Source organism: Choloepus didactylus, chromosome 8 (genome assembly GCF_015220235.1).
Source record: "Choloepus didactylus isolate mChoDid1 chromosome 8, mChoDid1.pri, whole genome shotgun sequence".
NCBI classification, from domain to species: domain Eukaryota; kingdom Metazoa; phylum Chordata; class Mammalia; order Pilosa; family Megalonychidae; genus Choloepus; species Choloepus didactylus.
In genome coordinates, this window is record NC_051314.1 from 50,286,593 (window position 1) to 50,308,032 (window position 21,440).

The window sequence follows — 21,440 nt, forward strand, 5'->3', positions numbered from 1 at the left end:
CCTACTAGTAGATGCTGGGGCCCGAATTAGAACACAGATCCACCTGATTCCAAACTTTCCAAAGAGTTCTAAGCCTACATATTCATCTACCACACTGCATTGTCTATCCACAGACAAGACTGAACAGTACCATGCACTTGGTGGATATTCGAGAAATGACTGTTGACTGAGGCACTTTAATCTACAGGTTAACAGTTTTTAATTTTGATCACACGCAGACCTGATTTGAATACTTCAATAGGGGTCAATTTCCTCATCTATGAAATAAAATTAATAAAATTTAAACTCATAGGCATGTTAGAAAGAGTAAATAAGATATTATGAGTGAAGTGCTTAGCACATTGCCTTGAACATCATAAGCAATCAAATTATAGTATTATTAATTCAGATTATTAATTACATCTGCTAGCTATCAAGACCAAACATAATTTTTCCATCCAGTTTTACTCTCTAAACACAGAAACTACTGTTCTTTTTGTCATTGTGCCAGCTCCAACATGCTTGAATATGTTACACTGATGATGGTTCTGCATAGGAAGGTATGAGCCACATCCTTTCTCATTCTAAAAGTAAATACCTCCCAATATCCTACTAATTCCCCACATCCCCACTTTGTCTATCATTTACCCCACCATATGAGGGAGAGTGCAACTGACCCCAAGCTACTCCAAGGATCCATTTGATGAGATAGTAACAAGTGACAAAAACTTTTCTAATAACTGAAATAGCCATACTACAATTGGGCTGAGGCCAGCAAGGAGAGAAAACACAGGCATTGCAGTGAGCTATTACATTATTATGAGACTCGAGCAAATATCTGCATGTCGCTTATCTGCTAGTTGGGGTGTTGACCACAGCAGATAAGCAAGATGGGAAGAAAAATCCACCTGGAAACATTTCAAATATTTCTGCCTGTTATTACTGAGAAGTACCTTTGAAAATCTGATAGAGTGAAATAGTAAAAGGTACTAAATAAATATTGACAATCTGGCAGATAAAATTTAGAACTACTGATTTGTTACAACAAAGAAAATGTGTTTTGTAAAATTAGTGATAGTGTTTCATGTTAATCACAGTTATACTGTAAAACTTCACTTAAAACTTCACTTTCCTTTTTTCTTTTCCTTTCTCTTTTCTTACTGGTGGGGCTAGGACATTTTCATTATTACTATATCAATATTCTCTATATCTGTTAATATGTAAATAACTATTCTTGCTACAAGACTGGCTAAATAAATTCCTTATGCTATTCCCATGGCAATTACATGCAATCACACGACATGATAAAAAGTTCCATGGTACATTAAAAGACCAGAACCCACATAATGGCAAAAGGTATACCCTTCCCCTAAAAATTGACTTCATTCATTCATTCATTCATATCATTGCCTCCTAAGTGTTGGGAACTGAGTTACACACTCTTTACTTTTCAAGAAATAAATTTTAACAAAATATACTTAGAAATTCAGAAAATTTTTATTAAGTAAAGGCTTTAATAGAATTATATACTAAATTATGAATTATTTATACTTTGTTCCAGGCACAAGTTGTTCAAAAACTTTCAATGTGACAAAGCATCTAATAGAACACTGTGGTAATATTCTTTATTAAAATGCCACATACCTTCATTGTAATACTCACAATCAAGGGCTAAAAGGAAAAAAAAGAATAAATAAATTTAAGCTATATAAAAAACCGACCACTTATCTGAATGTGTACAAGATATGGCCATATAGTTACCAGTGACCAAATGCAAGAACATAGAGTAACATCAATGCTTGGGAACTTAAATTCAATACAATTATTTTATAGTTTGGCAAATACACCTGTAAATTTAGAAATGTAAAACTGATATTGTTAAAATCAAAATCTGTTCTTCAGATGATTTACCACCTACATAAGTAAAATTAAAATTTAAAGAGTCAAATATGAAAGCAAATCTAAGATGACTTTTAAAAAAATAATTTACCATCAGATCAGTAAAACTGTACATGCATAAGAGGACTGGAGTCATAAACATCTTCCCTGAGGATGATTTATAAATGCTCTAACACAAATGCTTCAGTGACAACAAACACACAACAAAAAAATTATCTCAAATTTTTCTTTTTACTAATCCTTTTGCTATACTACAATTTATCTGCATAGCAAAAAGAATATAAAAATTTACTGTCATAGATAAATTCGATTTCAATATTTCAGGGCATTAGTTCTATGACAAAACAACAATTAATGTGGACCTCCTTATAAGGTTCTCAACTAATAATGTTCTGAGTACTCACAACAAACAGTAGATGATCTCCAATGAATTGCCACCCCTTCCTGACAACATTTGTATGCATACGCTGCTATATTTGTGCATAAGCATTCACAATCTCCACCAAGATTACAGTTACATGTGTCTTCGTGACAATTTTTGGCAAAAGAAGTAACATCAATCTGAAAATGAAGTGAAACATAATTTAATTTCAGTAACTATTGACTACATTTGACTAAATTCAGCCCTCGAAAAGAAAATTAATTTCTATGTTTTCAAAATTTGCTACTATTAGTTTAACACTGCACTTAGGGAGTTTTCAATGTTTTAGACTTCTCTATTGCCTGAAGGAGAAAAGAATCTACCGGGAAAATGTAATATCAAAAAACCATCAGAACAAGTAATATGATTAATGAATAAATATAAATATCTGCTATTTAAAAAATTAATATTTTTGGAAGTTCATTGTTTAATTATTGGCATATTCATAAAGACATTAAAAGAGCATATTCTTCTTCTGATTGTACTTTTACTTGAATTTTACAAACATCTTAAACTTTTCAAAATTTCTTTTGGGAGCTAGAATTATGTTGTAAAGTAGCTTAAGTTAAACTTCTAAATAAATTATATTCTATCTTGGGATGTGCTTCTAAAGCCATTTTAAACGTAGCAATAGTAATACTTTAAACTGAATCTTGTATAAAGGAGAATAATACCCATTTGGCAATGTTCTCTGAAGACAGATGAACATAATCAATGAGAGATTTACCTCCAGAAATCCACTCCTCCTGCATAGAGCAACTAATTGTTCTCAGAAGTGACTCATTAAGAATTACGAAGTAGGTTTGAAAATAGTAGTAAGTTGGCATGGCATAAGTTGGGATGCAGAAATGCTGAGTGCAGGAATGTATCATATGTTACCATCTAATAAACTGTATTTGAATAATTTTCTGAGATGCGTTTAATCACCTCAAATTATAATTCTATGTCTGCAGTCAGACCCTCCCTCTCAATTCCAGAACCACAGACAAAACAATTAACACCAGCTAACTACTTTACATTTGCCTTTGATCATGATTATGTATATAAAAAACACTTTATAAATTAACACAGACTACTACAAATGTTATGCACAAATTAAGGTGTTAAATAAGGTGAGATGAGGGAAATGAGAAAATCAACTAAATTCATCACTTCAACAGAAAAACATATTTGTCCTCCTAACAACTGTTAAGTAGTACACCTGAAAAGCCAATAAGTAGCTGAATTATTTGCCTTCTTCATCTCAGTATTATAGATACAGCAATACCTCTTTACATTTGAGAGTTTAGTAAAGTATTCATTTACCACATTGCGACAAGGAGCAAAAATATCGCTGTACAAAATGGAGCATTCTCTTTTAGCATAAGGGAATTTGTTTTGATGTGCTTCACAGGGTTTAACTGTTTCAATTAGGGTTTCACACTATTAAAAAAATTAAGAGAAAAAGAAAAAAGAAAGTTGTTAAAGGGGTGATGTCTGAAGCTGAAACCAGAGTTACCTACTTAACTTTGTCCTCCTCAACTGCACCTAATACATTCTTATCCTTTTAGACAAGTTTTGCCTAAACCACCTGCTCTCAGCTAACTCACAGTTAACGGCATATATTATTTTTGAAGGCAACTAAACATAACACCAAAACCATGGCAATTTTAGAGATAGAATGGAGGTAAATGATTTTTTTTAATTGTGATTGTTCACATACCATACAATTATCTAAAGATCCAAAGTGTACAATCAATTGCCCCAGTACCATCACACAGCTGTGCACCCATCATCACAATTAATTTTTGTTCAATTTTTAGAACATTTTCATTACTCCAGAAAAGAAATAAAGACAAAGAAGAAAAAAAAAAAGAAAAGGAAACTCAAATCCTCCCATATCCCTAACTAGCCCCCTCCATTGTTGACTCATAGTATTGGTATAGTACATTTGTTACTGTTGATGAAAGAATGTTGAAATACTACTAACTGTAGCTTGCAATAGGTGTATATTTTTTCCCTATATGCCCCTCTCTTATTAACTTCTAGTTGTAGTGTCATACATTTGTTTCGGTTCATGAAAGAGATTTCTAGAATTTGTACAGTTAATCTCGGACAATAGCCCATCACAAGGCTTACTGTTTTATACATTCCCATCTTTTAACCTCCAACTTTCCTTCTGGTGACATATGTGACTCTGAGCTTCCCCTTTCCACCACATTCAAGCACCATTCAGCACTGTTAAGTTATTCTCACAATGTGCTACCATCACCTCTGTTCATTTCCAAACATTTAATGTCATCCTAGTTGAACGTTCTACTCATACTGAGCAACTACTCCCCATTCTTTAGCCTCGTTCTATATCTTGGTAACTTATATTTCATGTCTATGAGTTTACATATTATAATTAGTTCCTATCAGTGAGACCCTGCAATATTTGTCCTTATATGTCTGGCTTATTTCACTCAACATATTGCCCTCAAGGTTTTGTCATCAACCCATTTTTTTTAAGATGGTTTTTTTCACACGCCATACATTCTATCCTAAGTAAACAATTGATGGTTCCCTGTACAGTCACATATTTATGTGTTGACCACCCTCACCACTATTTATATGAGGACATCTACATTTCTTCCACAAAGCAGGAGGAAGAGTCAAAGAAAGTAGAGAGGCAAAAGAAAAAGAAAAGAGAGAGAGACAGAGAGAGAGAGAGAAAACATGACAGCTAAGAAGCAGCAAAAGGAAAGACAACCTTAGATCAAAGTAGAATAAAGAGTCAGACAACACCACCAATGCCAAGAGTCTCACACCCCTCCCTTATTCCCCCTCTTATCTGCTTTTACCTTGGTATATTGCCTTTGTTACATTAAAGGAAGCATAAAACAATGATTCTGTCAATTATATTCTCTAGTTTACATTGATTGTGTTTTACCCCAATACCTCCCTATTTTTAACACCTTGCAAGGTTGACATTCGTGTGTTCTCCCTCATGAAAAAACACATTTGTAAATTTTATCACAATTGTTGAACACTCTAGGTTTCACTGAGCTATACAGTCCCAGTCTTTATCTTTCCTCTTTTCTTCTGGTGTCCCACATGCTCCTATCTTCCTCTTTCAACCATATTCATAGTTATCTTTGTTCAGTGTACTTACATTGCTGTGCTACCATCTCCCAAAATTGTGTTCCAAACCTCTCACTCCTGTCTTCTCCTATCAGTCTGTAGCACTCCGTTTAGTATTTCCTGTAGTGCAGGTATCTTGATAACAAACTCTCTCATTGTCTGTTTGTCCGAGAATATTTTGAATTCTTCCTCATATTTGAAGGACAGTTTTGCCAGATATAGGATTCTTGGTTAGCAGTTTTTCTCTTTCAGTATCTTAAATATATCACACCACTTCCTTCTTGCCTCCATGGTTTCTGCTGAGAAATCCGCACATGGTCTTATTAAGCTTCCTTTGTATGTGGTGGATCACTTTTCTCTTGCTGCTTTCAGGATTCTCTCTTTGTCTTTGACGTTTGATAATCTGATTATTAGGTGTCTTGGTGTAGGCCTATTCAAATCTATTCTGTTTGGACTATGCTGCACTTCATGGATCTGTAATTTTATATCTTTCATAAAAGATGGGAAATTTTCATTGATTATTTCCTCTATTATTGCTTCTGCACCCTTTCCCTTCTCTTCTCCTTCTGGGACAAATGATATGTGCATTCTTGTATTTTGTTTTGTCCTTAAGTTCCTAGGAATGTTGCTCATATGTTTTCATCCTTTTCTCTCTCTGTTCTTTTGTGTGTAGGCTTTCAGGTGCCTTGTTCTCCAGTTCCTGAGTGTTTTCTTCTGCCCCTTGAGATCTGCTGTTGTATGTTTCCATTGTGTCTTCTGTCTCATGTGTTGTGCCTTCCATTTCCATAAATTCTGCCAGTTGTTTTTTTGAACTTTCAATTTCTGCCTTATGTACACCCAGTGTTTTCTTTATAGCCTTTATCTCTTTTGTCATATCCTCTCTAAACTTTTTGAATTGATTTACCACTAGTTGCTTCAATTCCTGTATCTCAGCTGAAGTGTAAGTTTGTTCCTTTGACTTGGGCCATAACTTCATTTTTCTTAGTGTAGGTTGTATTTTTCTGTTGTCTAGGCATCTGACCTCCTTGGCCACCACAATCAGGTTTTCCCAGATGAGAGCAGGCTCAGATCTGAGAAGGAGGAAATATTCAGTATCCAGTTTCCCTGATGGTGTGTCTTAGAGAATTGACACACCCTGTGCTTTTCTGCCCAGCAGGTGGCACCCATCAGCCTGTCACTCCAGACTGGTGTAAGGAGGTGTGGCATGTGGCTGTTTTCCCCCAGGCTCTGGGATCTGGTTCTGAATGGAAGGCGGGTAGTAGAGCTGGGCCCCCCCTCTTTCCTCTTGGGAAGATATGTGCCCTAGAGAGAGGTCATTTGCATATAAACAGATTATTTGTTTCTCTGACTCTGCTATCTCCACCCTTGTCTGGGTCAGAGTGCTATGAGTTTAAAATGGCTGAGGCTTTCTCTACTGCAGAGCACTGTGAGCTGAAAATGGTTGAGGCTTTCTCCACTGAGCTGCCCAGGTTGGGTTGAAAGAGAGAGAAAGGGACTGAAAGCCCCTTTTCAGGGTCAGTCTTCAGTCCCCAGATTCACCCATCGGCCGGAGATAGCACCCAATTCTTTGGGCTCCCCGTCCTGAGACAGATACATCCCCTGGCTATCCAAGGTCAGTCATCACCAAAAACCTCTGTCTGCTTGTTGGGGATTCGCAGTCTGTATTGAGTGGTTAACATTAAAACCCCAGTTGGAGCTGGGCTGAGTATATTTGCTTGTTTAGAGAGTGCTGCTCTCTAGCACTGTGAGGCTTCTGTGAGGGAGGCACTCTCTGCTCAGATCTGCAGTTTTTACTTACAGATTTTATGCTGTGATCTTGGGCATTCCTCCCAATTCAGGTTGGTGTATGATGAGTGGACAGTCATGTTTGTCTCCCTGCAGTTATTCCAGTTTATTTACTAGCTGTTTCTGTTGTTTATTAGTTGTTCCAGGGGGACTAACTAGCTTCTACTCCTCTCTATGCCACCATCTTAGCTCCTTCTCTCCAGTACATGATTTTTAAATTGTCTTAAAATATAACATTTACTTGACTTAAAAAATGACATGAGCAAGTGACCCTCTTTCCCTTAATTTTTACTTCTATCATTTCCATCACAATCCATTTTCTGAGGAATTCTGTATACTCCAGTGTCTACAGCCTCGCCTCCCAAATGCTTAGCAATTTGACCTCTGCCTGCTCCATAACATTTTTTGAAACTGTCTTGGAAAAGGTCACTAAAGATCTCTTCATTACTAAATATAAAGGCAGATTTTCATTTGCCTTTTCTCTACCTTTGATTCAATTTCATACTTTGCTCTTCTTATGAGTGTCTCCTCCTTTGGCCTTGGTGGCACCATTTTCTGCTGGTTTTCCTCCTACCTTGTTGACAGCTGCCCCCTAATCTTCTTCCTCCTCTTTCCCGTATATTTTAATTCTCCTCACAGTTTGATCCTCAAACCTCTATTTTTCTTATTCTTGCCCTGGCTTCAACAACCTGTATACACTAATAACTATCAAATCTATAACTCCAAATCAAATCCCTCTCCTGAATTTCAAACCTGGAAGTCTCCATCTAAATATTACTCAGTTGCTTGTCTCTCAAAACATCCCAAACTGTACTTATCTCTCGACTGCTGTGCTGCTCTCCTTCTCCCCCACCACCCATAAAACTGTTGTTCTTGCTCTGCCACAAGGAAGAGCAGCAGCAGCTACCTAGGAAGCCAGTAATGAGACTCCCTTGTATCATCACATTCATCCTTCCCAATGCAATGTTCCCACAGAGACTGATGATTTTAATATCTCTCAAATTTATAGAATCTCTAAAGCTCCACTGATCTGATATTTCTAGCTTGATTTTCAGAGACTCCACACTGGCCTTTGAATCTTTAGTCCAGAACCCAGTCCTTGAATCAAGAAGCTCTATTCTTTGCATTCCAGTCATCCCTTACCTCAAACCCAACACCCAATCATATTATACTTTTTTAAAATTCCCTTCAGATATCACAATCTTTTCCTGATGCCATTGCAATGGCTACTCTCTCCTTCCCCTGTTGTACTCTTTCCCATAATCTTCACTTGCCTATAGATCTTACTGGATTTTCGTTAGGGACACCTTCTTCAGGAAACTTCCACTGACCACCATGACCCACACTTTATGTGCATCTCTATTGAAGCACCTATCTCACTTTATTTCATTGTTGTTTTTTCTGCATCACTTACTAACCTGGATTCTAAATTCCTAAGGTGGGAGGAAGCTGTGTTTTATATGTATTATTTGTATGACATGGAAAACATTAAGTTCTAAAGAAAACTTGGTTAGTTAAAAAAATGATTTGATGTTTAGCTTTGCCCATTGGATATGAAAAGGAAAAAGTCATTTTAGGGGAGTTAGAATTATTTGTTCAGTCTGAATATTTAAGTATGATTTGAAATTAGTTATTCCTTAATTAATTTACAAATAAGATAACTGTAAAATAGCTTTTCCAAAAAATTCTAAACAGACAAGATATTTGGTAGTTATAATTAAAAGGCTTTTGTCTCTCTCAATATAGTAGATATCCTTATATTTAAAAAATAAAATCTTTATACTCTAAAATTTAGACCAGTCTGGACTATACTGCTCAAATTTTCCTGGATGGAGTAAAAATTTTATCCCAGCCTCACTTTATTTTTTAAAGAGATTTAGACATTTAGGCAAATTAGTCAAAGTAGGTAAGCAAGTAATGAAATAGTAACTAATCAGGAATTTGTGGTTGAGAACACTCTTTTCAGTGAAATAGAAAAAAATGGGTTAAAAAAATATAGAAGAAAAGAGCAGACGAATTCCCAATTTGATTTGTTTCCTGAATTCTTCAAACAGATCCCTCCTTTAGATGCACAATTTAATTTTCAGAGCAAAAAATCCTTCAGAAAAGTAGTCTAACTGAATTTATTCAAACCTTTCCCATAGTTGAAAACAAATTCCTCTCTCACCATTGTTTTTCATGTAACTGTAATAGCATGAAAGTGTTCTAGAAAACAAATGTTGGAAAATTCTTCCTTTATTTATTCCTTGCTTTGAGATGGCAATAGTTTTATCATCCTTAGAGATACAGATGTTTTGATGAAGAAAATGTAAGTTTATATTTCACCTCTACTACTTTCTGGTTACATAATAATATGATATAATATAATATAATATAATATAATATAATATAATATTATATTATGTAATATAATATAATGTGATATAATACAATATAATACAATATAATATTAAACAGGTTATTTAACTTCCCTGAGTTTTAATTTCCTCGTCTATAAGATAGAGATAATCACCTCTACTTCATAAGGTTGTCACAAGAATTAAATGAGAAGATAATTGTGAAAGTAGTTTAACTTTAAGTTACTATACAAATATTACTAAAACTAACATTATCTAAATATATTGCCCTGTAAGAATAAAGCATTCTAGGAATAAATATACTAAAATAGATTTGTTTAGTTCTAAAATACATATGTTTAACTTACTTGTCCTAATGCCCAGCTATCTCCAAATACCTGTGCATTCCTCACTTCCAGGTTGTTAGATGTGGTCATATCATTTGAAGTACATTTGTCAAAGTTCCCACATAATCCTGATAATTTGTTCTAAAGGAAGAGAAAATTACCATGAAATATTCTATATTCGCTTTAACATTTAAGGATTCATAATCACTACAACTTTTGAAAGATTTAAAATATACTTTTCCAAAATTTCCATAGCAATGTTTTTAAAAAAAAAATGTTTAAAGAAAGTGGTTTTTGATATTTAATTATGTTTATTAATTATTTTAAATTCTCAAAAATATCTTACCATCCCCCAAATTTTATCTGTCCATACTTAACAGCATCATACATTGATACACCTAATAAGATAAGTAATTTGGAAAAGTGTAGTATAAACATAATATATACATATATGTGAGTGTCCAATTTATGTATATACTTTTATATACATTTTTTAATGATGAAAGGCCCACCTCCTACTATGTTTAAGGTTTTGTAGCACTATGAATGCTGAAATAGCAAATATATTTTTTATGCCATACTTCAAAAAGACAAGCATTTAAAAAATAGCTTTTAAAGAAAATGTTAACTTTGATATTCATAAATCATTCTACCGTGGGACACAATAAATGAAATCCAAATTCTAGTCTAGATTCTGATTTTATCTAATTTTTATAAAGGTTGTTATGGTTGTGGAATGGTTACTTTAATTCACATCAACAATGCTCACTGGGTTTTCTCAAAATAATATGACACTTTCGCTTTTAGGTGGAGAAGGAGGACTAAGTGTGCAGGGATGAACAATCTTCCAAAACCTTTGGAGCTCTTCCTTAAAACCTTGAATTTAAACATACTGAACTCTCTTTGTGTTCTGAAGAATGAAATGCAACCCTTCATTAATGGTGAAGTGGGTTGTACATGTCTCCAGCAAAGCAGACAATAACCCCAAGATTTTGATTGCCATGGTCACTGCCTACCATGAGGCCTCTGTTCTCAGAAGCTTCAACAACCATTCAAGGACACTGGCCACTTCCACCAGTGGTCATCCAAAAGCTGAGGCAGCAGTAAGAGAAGATGGCTAATTTGTAGGGAAAGGAAGATATATGATGGAGAATGGCAGAGAATGATGTTGAAGAAGTATAGCAATAATTACAGGCTATTTCAGCCTCATCAAAGAAAGGCAAGATGCCAGCAAATACTCATTAATAGATCTTTGGGCTTTATCCCCCCTTCAGGCTGAACATAATGACTTCAATATTCAATCATACCTTAAATTTACAGCACATTAAAGTCTTTTTAAATGTATATTTACATATACTTATTAGACTATGTTGTTGCTATCTAAATTTTTCTCCAATTGCTACAAGTTATACCCATGAGCCTCAATCTCAATTTCAAATGAACTGGATTTTGTCAAATATATCAAAGCTTCAAAAAACATTTAAAAATAAATTTAAAGTTTTTCATCAATTTTTAAATATTTAAAACAATGAACAAATATCTAACAATATTTAATAACAATGTTTAACAAAAAACTGTATTTAAAACAATTTAATATATAAACCACTTAAAATTGTAACTAACCCAGATGGGCTCTTCAATCCATGAATGGATAAATAAACTATGGTACATCCACATAACAGAATACTACTCAGCAAAAGAAAGGGAAGTAACTACTAATTAACATAACAATAGGGATGAATGCTTAATGTGTTTTGCCAAGTTGAAGAAATTAGACACAAAGAGCTACATATTGTATGATTCCATTCATACAATACCTTGAAAAGACAAAACTAAAGGGATGGAAAATAAATTCAGTGATTGACAGTGGTTAGGGGTTAGAGGTAGGAGTTGACAATATAGGGCAACATGAGGGAATTTTGAGGTGATTGATCTGTTCTATATAGAATTGAGGTGGTGGATACGTGACTCCATGCATTTGTCAAAATACCATAAGAGTAAGGTTTTCAGTATATAAACTTTAAAAATATATGTAGAATGTGCAGGGAAATGTGGAATGTGGGCTATGACAAATGAATCTAACTATATTACAAACAGATCACATATCAATGCTTTGGAAAACTGGATACTGTAAGGCTAAAGACATAAAGAACTGTATGTAAATATTGTATACTATTTGGTAAAGTTGTGCTTTGCAAGGGTATGGGTTATTATTCTAAAAATATAACCTAATTTTTAAAGAAAATCTTCAATCATTTTATTTTCATAAAACAACCAACATAAAATGTATTTTTTTTCTTGCGTATCAATTGGGTCACAAGTTGACCTACCTTCCATTGTGGTCCAACCTTGATATGAATGGTTGTCTTTTTATCCCAAAGAATAGTGATATCTTTCTCTGGAAAGTATATTACCATGTAGTAACCAGCCTTCCAAAGCTGGTACGTTGGTTTATTTTCCAGGAAAAAAACTGATTGTTTCTTTAAAAAGAACATAATAATAATAATAAAAAAATGCATTTCTTGTTCTATGGAACAAAACTATATAAAATGAATTAATATCCAACAAGAAGTATGTTCATAGGTCATGTCTTTCTGAATTCTGTAGGAATGCATAAAAAGAGGAAATACATAAAAATAGATAACCAAACACAAACTGGTAGAAGGGCTCAACCTGGATAAATGGGCAAAGGGAAAGACGGTATTTCAGTTATGGAGAACATAAACAAGGTTCAACAAGGTTAGAAGACGTTAATGGACTATTTCCGCTGAAGAAGAAATTCTACATTAGTATGAATACTATAATTTGGGACAAATGAATGACCTTGCCTTCAAAAGAGAGAAATGTGTCCCTGTCCTTATTTCTGGTAGTGAGAGCATGAAAGCAAACTACTGGCTTCCTCATATATTTCTTGAACAGAGTTCTGTGTTCCTTCCAAGAGTTCTCACTCCAGTTTGATAATTCAAAAACAAAGGTACAGAAAGGGAGATGAATTTTCATCAGAGGGACATAGAAAAGCTTCTTGCAGGAAGCAGCACATGAACTCATATGTTAAGAGGCCATACATGGTAAGGTATATAGGGCTGGGAATAAGAATGGAGAAAAAAACATTCCAAACAAATGCAATGGCTTGAATAAAGATTTAGGGGCAGGAAATGCCACAATTTGTTCAGGACTAAGGAGAACAACAGAAGATATTGAGTATAGACTACGTAATGGAGTGCAGTCTGAGACATTTTGCCACTGATTCACCCATACAGTCAAGGGCTGTTAATTCCATGTGCAAAATGAAGTCAATCAAGGTTAGAACAAATCATATTTGTATATTTTTAAAAATAATTTATGTGCTGGAAAGGATAAAGCAGGGAGAGACTAGAGATGGAGCCTACTGAGAAACAATTAGTGTACCTTTAACCTAAAGTGAGAATATGCAATATTCTTCGTGAGCAGGAGCTATACCCTAGATACGGCAACCCTGATTGTGACCTAGAAACTAAATTTCATAACTTGAAAATCACATAGTTAAAACAAAATTATTAAAACAAATTTATCCAGAAGCAGAATGAAAATTGAAAAGAAATATGGAATTTTTTGGTTATTATTCTCCCCCAAGTAATAACAAAAGCACAGTTTGGAAATACTATCGTACAGTGGACATTTTTATAAGTATTCATAGAGCAAATTACATGAATTAAAGTATATCCATAAAGAGTTTGCAGTCTCCTAGACCAAGGCTTTTCATATAATAGGTGCTCCATAAATTAGACTTATGTGTATGTGTATGCATATAGAGAAAGAGAGGGAGGAAAAAATATATAGAGAACATACATGTAACAGTATATATTGGGCAAAACCAAAACTCTGTATATTGTTAACTGACCTACCTAAACTTCCTTTCACTCCACAATTCCCCACCCTCATAGACCAAGCCCCGGCTCTGCTTGGGTCGTCCTTCTTTTCTTCATAATTACCAAGCTTTTCCTTAACTCAAGTCTAGTACTTGGTATTCCTTCTGCTTGGAACCTTCTTCTCCCAGATCTTTGTATGGTTGTCCTATCCCCATTGACTGTGACCCAAATCCTTTCCAAGAGACTTCTCACTTAAAGCAGAACTCTCACCCTCAGCTAGGGCTGGCTTGATAGGTCTAACACCAGTGCATTGACAGGAGCCCCATGCTCAGAAGAGGGCCTCACATATGGGGTTTATGCTCTGTACTTGTCATCTTGAAATTTTAGTAATTTTATCTTTCAATTTGTGCTTTGTAAGTGAAAACGGAGCATGCACTGGGGGACTGGAGCCTCAACTAAGATGCCTTTCTACCTCCCACTGCCTCTCCATCTCCCCAGGATGGGTTCTATGCCATTCACTTCCCTTCCTCCACCCTGTGACCACTGCTGTCCTCCTTCCCAGGGAAGGCCCAGATGCAGGCATGGCGAGGGTTGGGGACCAGCCTACAAGTCCACACTCATCCAGAGAGTATCCCTGTGCTCAGGTGAGGACTGCATTAAGTAGCAAATGAGAAAAACACCACCACAGGTCAAGAGAGACTACAAAAGAAAGGAAACAAAAGATTTTTCCTGTTTTGAATAAGGGGACTCACATTTTCATTTGCACTTGGCCCCACATGTTGTGCAGCCAGTGCTGCCCCCAAGTCACTCTCTGTCATAGAGCCTATTTTTATTGTTTTCATTTCACTTTTCAGTACCTTTCCACTGTCTAGTTCATCTTTAACCTTAGTGTCTATCTTTCTCCTCCACTTGCATGCTAGCTCCTTGAAAGAGGTACTTTGTCAAGTTTATGGTGGTATCCTCAGCTTCTTCATCAGGGTATGACATATAATTTTGGCATATTCCTGCACTAGCCTGTTCACAGTTCTCACCTTCCAACATGATCAGTAATAATTTAAAAAGGTAAGTGGACTATTTGTGACTTATAGCTCCTTGACAATTCTTTCATATATTTTCCTATTACTACTCAAAATACACTCTGAGATGGCTGAGATACACTTTGGGCACAAAATGGATTTTATGGATAAGGCTGCTTATTATTAGACTTCCTTCAGCTTGGTTTAGATTTCCTATGCAAAAGTACACCTTTTCTGTTTGTCTTTATAGGTAAAATCCTTGATTTTTATTACAAAGGACAGTTTACTACAAAAAAGACAATCCCCTTTGTTCAAACAGAGATGAATGCTTCTCATTAGATGAATGAAATATTAAAAACTGGCCCAAAATAGGGATTGCCACTTCAGATGAGAATTATAATACTTTAAACAAGTTCTAGTTATGTTTCTATAACTGAGAAATTTGAGAATTATAATACTTTAAACAAGTTCTAGTTATGTTTCTATAACTGAGAAATTTGGAAAAACATTTTAAGTGAAGCTTAAACGAATTAATAAAATATTGGCATCTTACATATTTGGTAACATTAGAATTGAACATTTACAATTTTTTCTACCTCTGGATGAGCACACCATCTGTCATAAAATAAATGGTACTTATTTTCACTTTTGATGTTTGAGGAAAAAAAATGTTACCTGGGGATTTGCCAGGATCAAACTATTTATATGACTTTCCTGAATTTTACTTCATACTTTACAATCTCTATATAGAAGATTCATCAACACCTGCATTCAGGTGAAAATTGGAAATTGAAAGTTACGAGATGTAATTACCACTTCAAAAATGTGTCAACTCTCTCTACAAGCACATTCAATATTTCCCTTAAGTTCTTTTTAACACATTCTTATTCTCAGAGAGGACCTTCACCTGTAAATGAATACCCAACTGATGGCTATGACAAACTGCTGTAATTACTTCAAAAAGATGTCAAGATGCCTGTGGAAACTCTGCTTTGCCCAAAGCTTAAGTGCTGCTGGACCGGTCTCAATGTTCTGACTGAATGATGTAAGTTCCAAGGCAATGGTTCTCCAACTTTTGTGTGCAGAAGAATTACCTTGGGGTCCCATTAAAAATGTTGATTTTCATTCTTAACCCCAGGGATTCCAATTACTGAAGCAGGGCTCAGAAACCAGCACTTACATCAAATACTCCAGATGATTTTAATGCAGAAGTTTGAAGACCAAATTTTGAGAAACACTGCTCTAAAATCTCAGAAAAGAGGTTATTTTTTTAATGGTCATTTGTCAGATATATCACTTCCCGCTCCAAAATTTCTTATGTTTAAAATAAAATTCAAGTGTTTTATGCTGTTCATTATGCTCCATGGTCTGGACCTGGACCCAGCCTCCTTTTCTACTGCCTTTCCCCTTATACTCCTGTGTTACAATCAGGTCACTTATCCCTGATTCTCTTTGCCACACCCTCTCTCCATCATCTCCATATGCTATGCTTCAACCAAACTTAACCACTTGCCATTCTCCCAAAATGCCATCCTACCTTTCAACTCTGCACCTTTGAATATGATCATTCCTCTATATTAATTGCCATCATACTCCCTCCCTTCACCTGGCTAATACCTACTCATCCTTTAAGTCTCTACTCAAACATCATTTCATCCAGAACACGACTTCTGAGCCTTCAAAAAGGAGGGTCGAAAAGGAGAAAGAGCTATTACTTCAAATTCATTATCTAATTTAATTCTCATGAGAATTTAAGAAGTAGATTCTGTAATTAGCACAAATTTACAGATGGAAAAACTCTTGCTTAAGTAAATTTCCCCATGTGATACAGCTAGCAGGTGATAGAACAGGGATTCCAAGTCAGTGCTGACTTACTCCGGGGTCTATGTTCTCAACCACTACCCTAAGCATCCAAAGCATCATCAGGTGTCCCTCCAAGGGGTTCCCATATCAACCTATGCATACCCCTGACATAGCACATCATACACTGCACATTCTCATTTGATGAATACATCCCTCTTCCTGAGTGTAAATTCCTTAAAGGCAAGTCCAATGTCTTTTCACTGTTATAGCCCAATACATAGCACACTTTTTTGATATGCAGTAGGCATTACAGAAGAATTAATGAATGAAACTTGTTTTTATTTTTAACTGTATAGGCTCCTATGGTGGATAGGAGCTACATACTTCAGAAAAACATGTTCTTAAACTTATCCATTCTTGTGGATGTTACTGCTGTAAATAGGACCTTTTGAGTAGGTTACTTTAGTTAAGATGTGGCCAAGCTCAATCAGGATGGGGAATGTACTACTGAAAGCCTTACAGAAGAGGTCCAAAGAGAAAGAAAGCCAGAAGGAGCAGCCAGAAGCTGAATATCAACCAGAACCTGGAAGAGAAGGGAGAAGCCAGGAGAAGCTGCCATGTACATTACCATGTGACAGAAAAGCCAAGGAGCAGGGATTGCTGGTAGCCAGCCCCAGAATGCAACAGTGTTCTGGGAGAAAGCATTGCCTTGATGAGGCCTTGATTTTAGACATCTCCTAGCTTCAAAAACATGAGCCAATAAATGTCCATCATTTAATCCAACCAATTGCACGGTATTTGATTTGGCACCTAGGAAACTAAAAGAGCTCCCAAGGATACACAAGTGAAAAGGGGGGACAGTGGTCTCAATTATGACTGAACTCAGACAATTATGACCGAAGACAGACAACTGAATAAGTAATTGCACTAAGGAGTGGTTCGTGTTACAACAGTGTGCTGTAAGGCACAAGAAGGAGCTCCTTGTAGAAAGTGGGATGAGACCTATCACCAAAGAATCAGTAAAATGGAAAAATAGATCCAGGTGGAAGCAAAGACATTCATGAAGGACCACAGGTGATAGAACATTCAGCATTTGAAAAAATGATAAAAGCTGCTACTTCTGGAACAAAGACTTGAAACTTGAAGAACCACAGTGACAGGAGATTATATTTCCATTTTAGAAAAACCACTCAGGCTGCAGGGTCACAGGATGGATAAGAGAGGAGGAACTAAGACTAGAAGAAGGGAATTCAGATTTTAGACTGTCGAGGTAATCCAGGTAAGAAGTGGCATTTGCTAGAGCCAGAATGGTGAGCATAAGAACAAAGGAAAAAAGAAACAATTGGAAAAAATGGAGAAGTGGGGTTTAAACAAAAGAGGCATCAAGTATGATTTTCTGAAGCCACACAAAATGGCAAAGAAAATAAATGTGGATCATATAATCAGAAAAAACTATCTTGAATTGTTTCTATTTTATTTTCAGTATCCTTAGAACAAGTTAAAATTACTCTAAAACAAAGAATTCACTAACCTGTTTGTAAGGAGTATCATTCAGGTAAATTTCAGTATCTCCAACTGAAATCAAAACAGTCTTAGAACAAACAATATCATTGTCAAAGCATTTCTTGTTCTGGGCAATGATGGATATATCTGAATCATCTGCACTCTGAAATGACAAAAATATTTGATTAATAAATGCTATAGATAATTTTTACTTATTTTCCTTAAAATATCGTAAGACCAAGATTTATAATAGATTGCATTAAAATTGAAGTACAGCTTACCTCTAAGATATAAATTACATATATATAATAATGTGAAGAATTTTCTAGAAATATACCAACATAGTGCAATCTTTAATACTTACCTGTAATTTATTCTGTCAAAAATTTGTTCTAAAAAAACTTTGTTCCATTGTATTAACATAGCTCAAATTTATTAACCTTTAAAACTTTCTTTTGTCAATAAATACCTAAAAAGACAATATGCCTATTAGGGGAATTTTAACATATATATTCTCACTATATACATCATGCCTTTTGTTTTATTTTAAGGATTTATCTACATGAATAATTGGCTTGCAAGTGAAAATTCAAATAAATGCAAAAATTAAATTTATATTAATAATACCTTACATATAATACATATAATTTGAAAACTTGCTTTGAACTTTATATATATTATCTTATTTAATCCTCATCATAATTCTGGAATTAAGTATTATCGTCATTTTACAGATAAGGAAACAGAAAGTAAGAGGGATTAATTGAATATCCAAGGACATTTCTCTAAAGAAGGAGAGACAGAGTTTAAAACTCTTATTTCTTATTTTTTTAATACCACATGTAAAGAAATTAAGAGGGTTTAGTGTTAGTTGAGCAGAAAAATCAATTTTAGATTACAGTGAATCCTTAGTTTCAGAGATTATATTTAGCCTCATATATTCTAAATCCAACACCCTCGCCTCTAATTAGCTCCATTTTCTTCATTCACTCACCACTCCATCCATTAAGAGTACATTATCTAGGATGGTGGTTTCTAACTTGTATTCTAGTTTTATGGTTAGGATTCTGTGGTTCTGCAGACCCTGGAAGTTCATTGCACAATGTTGTTCATGAGTACATACATTTTTCTAGGGAGCAAGCCAATGGTGCTCAACAAATTCTCAAAGTGGTCCATATTTCCTCAAAACTTAGAGTCCTTCCATTCTAAGTATTCTTCCTCTAACAAAGGCTGGTGGGAGTTTCATCAAAAGTATGATGAATGCCATTAAATGTTTGGGAATCTTGTAGGTCTTGATATAAATTCTCCACACTTAGTTTTTCACATCACCAGCAAAATGAACACTTGCACAATGTATTTCTTTGGCCAAATTCTTCCTGTCTTATTAATTTCTATAACATAGTGTCTACTGGATAGGTTTTCAATGAATGGTATGGATGGAATAATTAATGTGTTCTTCTGTGATCCATTTTTCTCTCACAGAAACTAGGAGCTTTTGTTTCTTCTCAAACAATCCCTTGCAAAGTATTTCCTAAATGTTGAAAGGGAAAATAATAAGGGTCATTAAGATGATGACTGCATTGTACTACAAAAAATAATGCTACACTTTTCTGCCTTAATGAATGATTTTCAAAGAAGAAAAAGAACAAAATGTAATTCAGGGCTTTGTTTTGCTTTTCCTCCTGGGAAGATTTATTTAGATGAAGGGATGCAAAAAGCTGGTTGAAAAGCTTTGTATTAGCATTACATTTCTATTACTACTAACTTAAAGTGACTCATTAGCCTTATTCTTTGTATTAAATCATAAATGACAAGAAATATTCTATATTGTATGGTCTGTCTAATAATATTACATTATGTGGACAGTAACTTGAAACAATAGCAATTCTTTAGAGTCACGTCTCTACAATTTCCATTTCTAATGTATTTCAAATTAATATTAGGTTTGGAGAAAATGCCACAGAGTTGCTAAGCAACATAGTAAGTAATTATCACAAAGCTAGAAGAAAAAGGTCAACGTCAATGTGACACTTGGGTTCCTCAAGTACTGAAAACTACTGATGGAGAACATTCTCCCAAATGAACCCAAAACATAAACTGCCAGTATCTCTCATGTTAGTATATTATTGTATTAAACATATCAGCATATCAGCTTCAGCACCTGTCATAATTTCCAGCCCCTTTTAAGGGTAACTATCAAGATGGTAAATACTATGTATTTTATGTTGCAAAGGTAAACAAGGGGTTAAGAAAAGTCAAGCAGAGAACACTAATCAAGTAAGAGTTCACCTCATGCTCAACATTTACAACCTGAGCTGGGAAAGAAAAAAAAAAGTATAAGGTATGGTACCTGCCCTCAAAACTTTAGAATTTTATTAGAGAAATGTCATAAAGTATATACTGTAAGCATGTCTTTATTACTATAGTTTCTTTTCAATAATCCCTAAAAATTATTTATTAAATGAGTGAAATAATAATGCATGAGCAAGGATCTTTGTCACACATTGGAAAATGTTTGCAGAAATGATGATACATTCAAAATGTTTTAAAGTCTTTCAGTAAGCACTTTAAGAGAATTTGTTTTCTCCATAGCAGAAAATGGAATATAAAGTTGTTATATTTATATTTTTATCATTTACTTAAAATGATATCATAAAAAGAAGTGCCTTTAACATCAATGATATATCCAATAGGAACTAAATTTTATCATGTTTGACATGTTATTGTCAAAGAACTTCATTTATCTGAATGCTACTTAAAGTTAACTATTTAAAAGCATGGAAGAATTTCAAAATAATTAAAATCAGGTTTTATTTATGCAGGAGAAATATTCTACAGCCTTCCTTCTCAAAGTGTAATATGTGGATAGAGAGAAGCAGTATTACCTGTTAGCTTGTTTAAAATGCAGAATCTGGGGAGAATTATGTGAAGATAGTGGAGTAGGGAGCTCCAGCACGGAGTCCTTCCACCAAAGTAACTATTAAACAGGTAAGAACTATCTGAAACAACTATTTTGAAGCTCTGGAGGCCAGAAGAACACTGTACAGTATCCAGGGAAGAGCAGGAGGCTCTAAATTACAGTAAAGAACAGTAGATTGCTCTCTCGGAGTGCAGCAACTGGCACCCACCAGTGCCCAACCCCAACTCTCGTGGCAGGACTGCGAGGGTTCCACCTGCTGGCTAGCTCCCTGGTGACAGAAATGGACATAAAAATTCTATTTCCCAAGAACAGGATTGGGAACAGCTGATCACTGATCATGGCTTTTGAAAGTGACCAGGATCACTGGGGGCTTGCTCTGATGGCAATTGTTTGAACATGCCCTTATGAAGGCAGCAGCAGCCATTGTTTCAACCTTCCCCAGACAGGGACTGTGCCAGGGGTGGAGACTTAAAGACACTGC

General features: G+C 35.0%; 1 protein-coding gene across 2 annotated transcripts in view; it reads right to left on the reverse strand.

Annotated features, from left to right (window-relative positions):
* The window catches only part of OTOGL (otogelin like), a 195,608-nt gene that overhangs the window by 69,177 nt on the left and 104,991 nt on the right, over positions 1-21,440 (reverse strand). The window contains exons 26-31 of one of the 2 annotated variants that reach the window (XM_037846712.1): positions 18,068-18,202; positions 12,200-12,349; positions 9,891-10,010; positions 3,605-3,721; positions 2,283-2,439; positions 1,624-1,650 (exon numbers count right to left, since the gene is read on the reverse strand). In XM_037846712.1, the coding sequence (XP_037702640.1) occupies positions 1,624-1,650; positions 2,283-2,439; positions 3,605-3,721; positions 9,891-10,010; positions 12,200-12,349; positions 18,068-18,202 (706 nt within the window). The remainder of the gene's footprint in view (positions 1-1,623; positions 1,651-2,282; positions 2,440-3,604; positions 3,722-9,890; positions 10,011-12,199; positions 12,350-18,067; positions 18,203-21,440) is intronic. The other variant, XM_037846713.1, reaches the window with a different exon arrangement.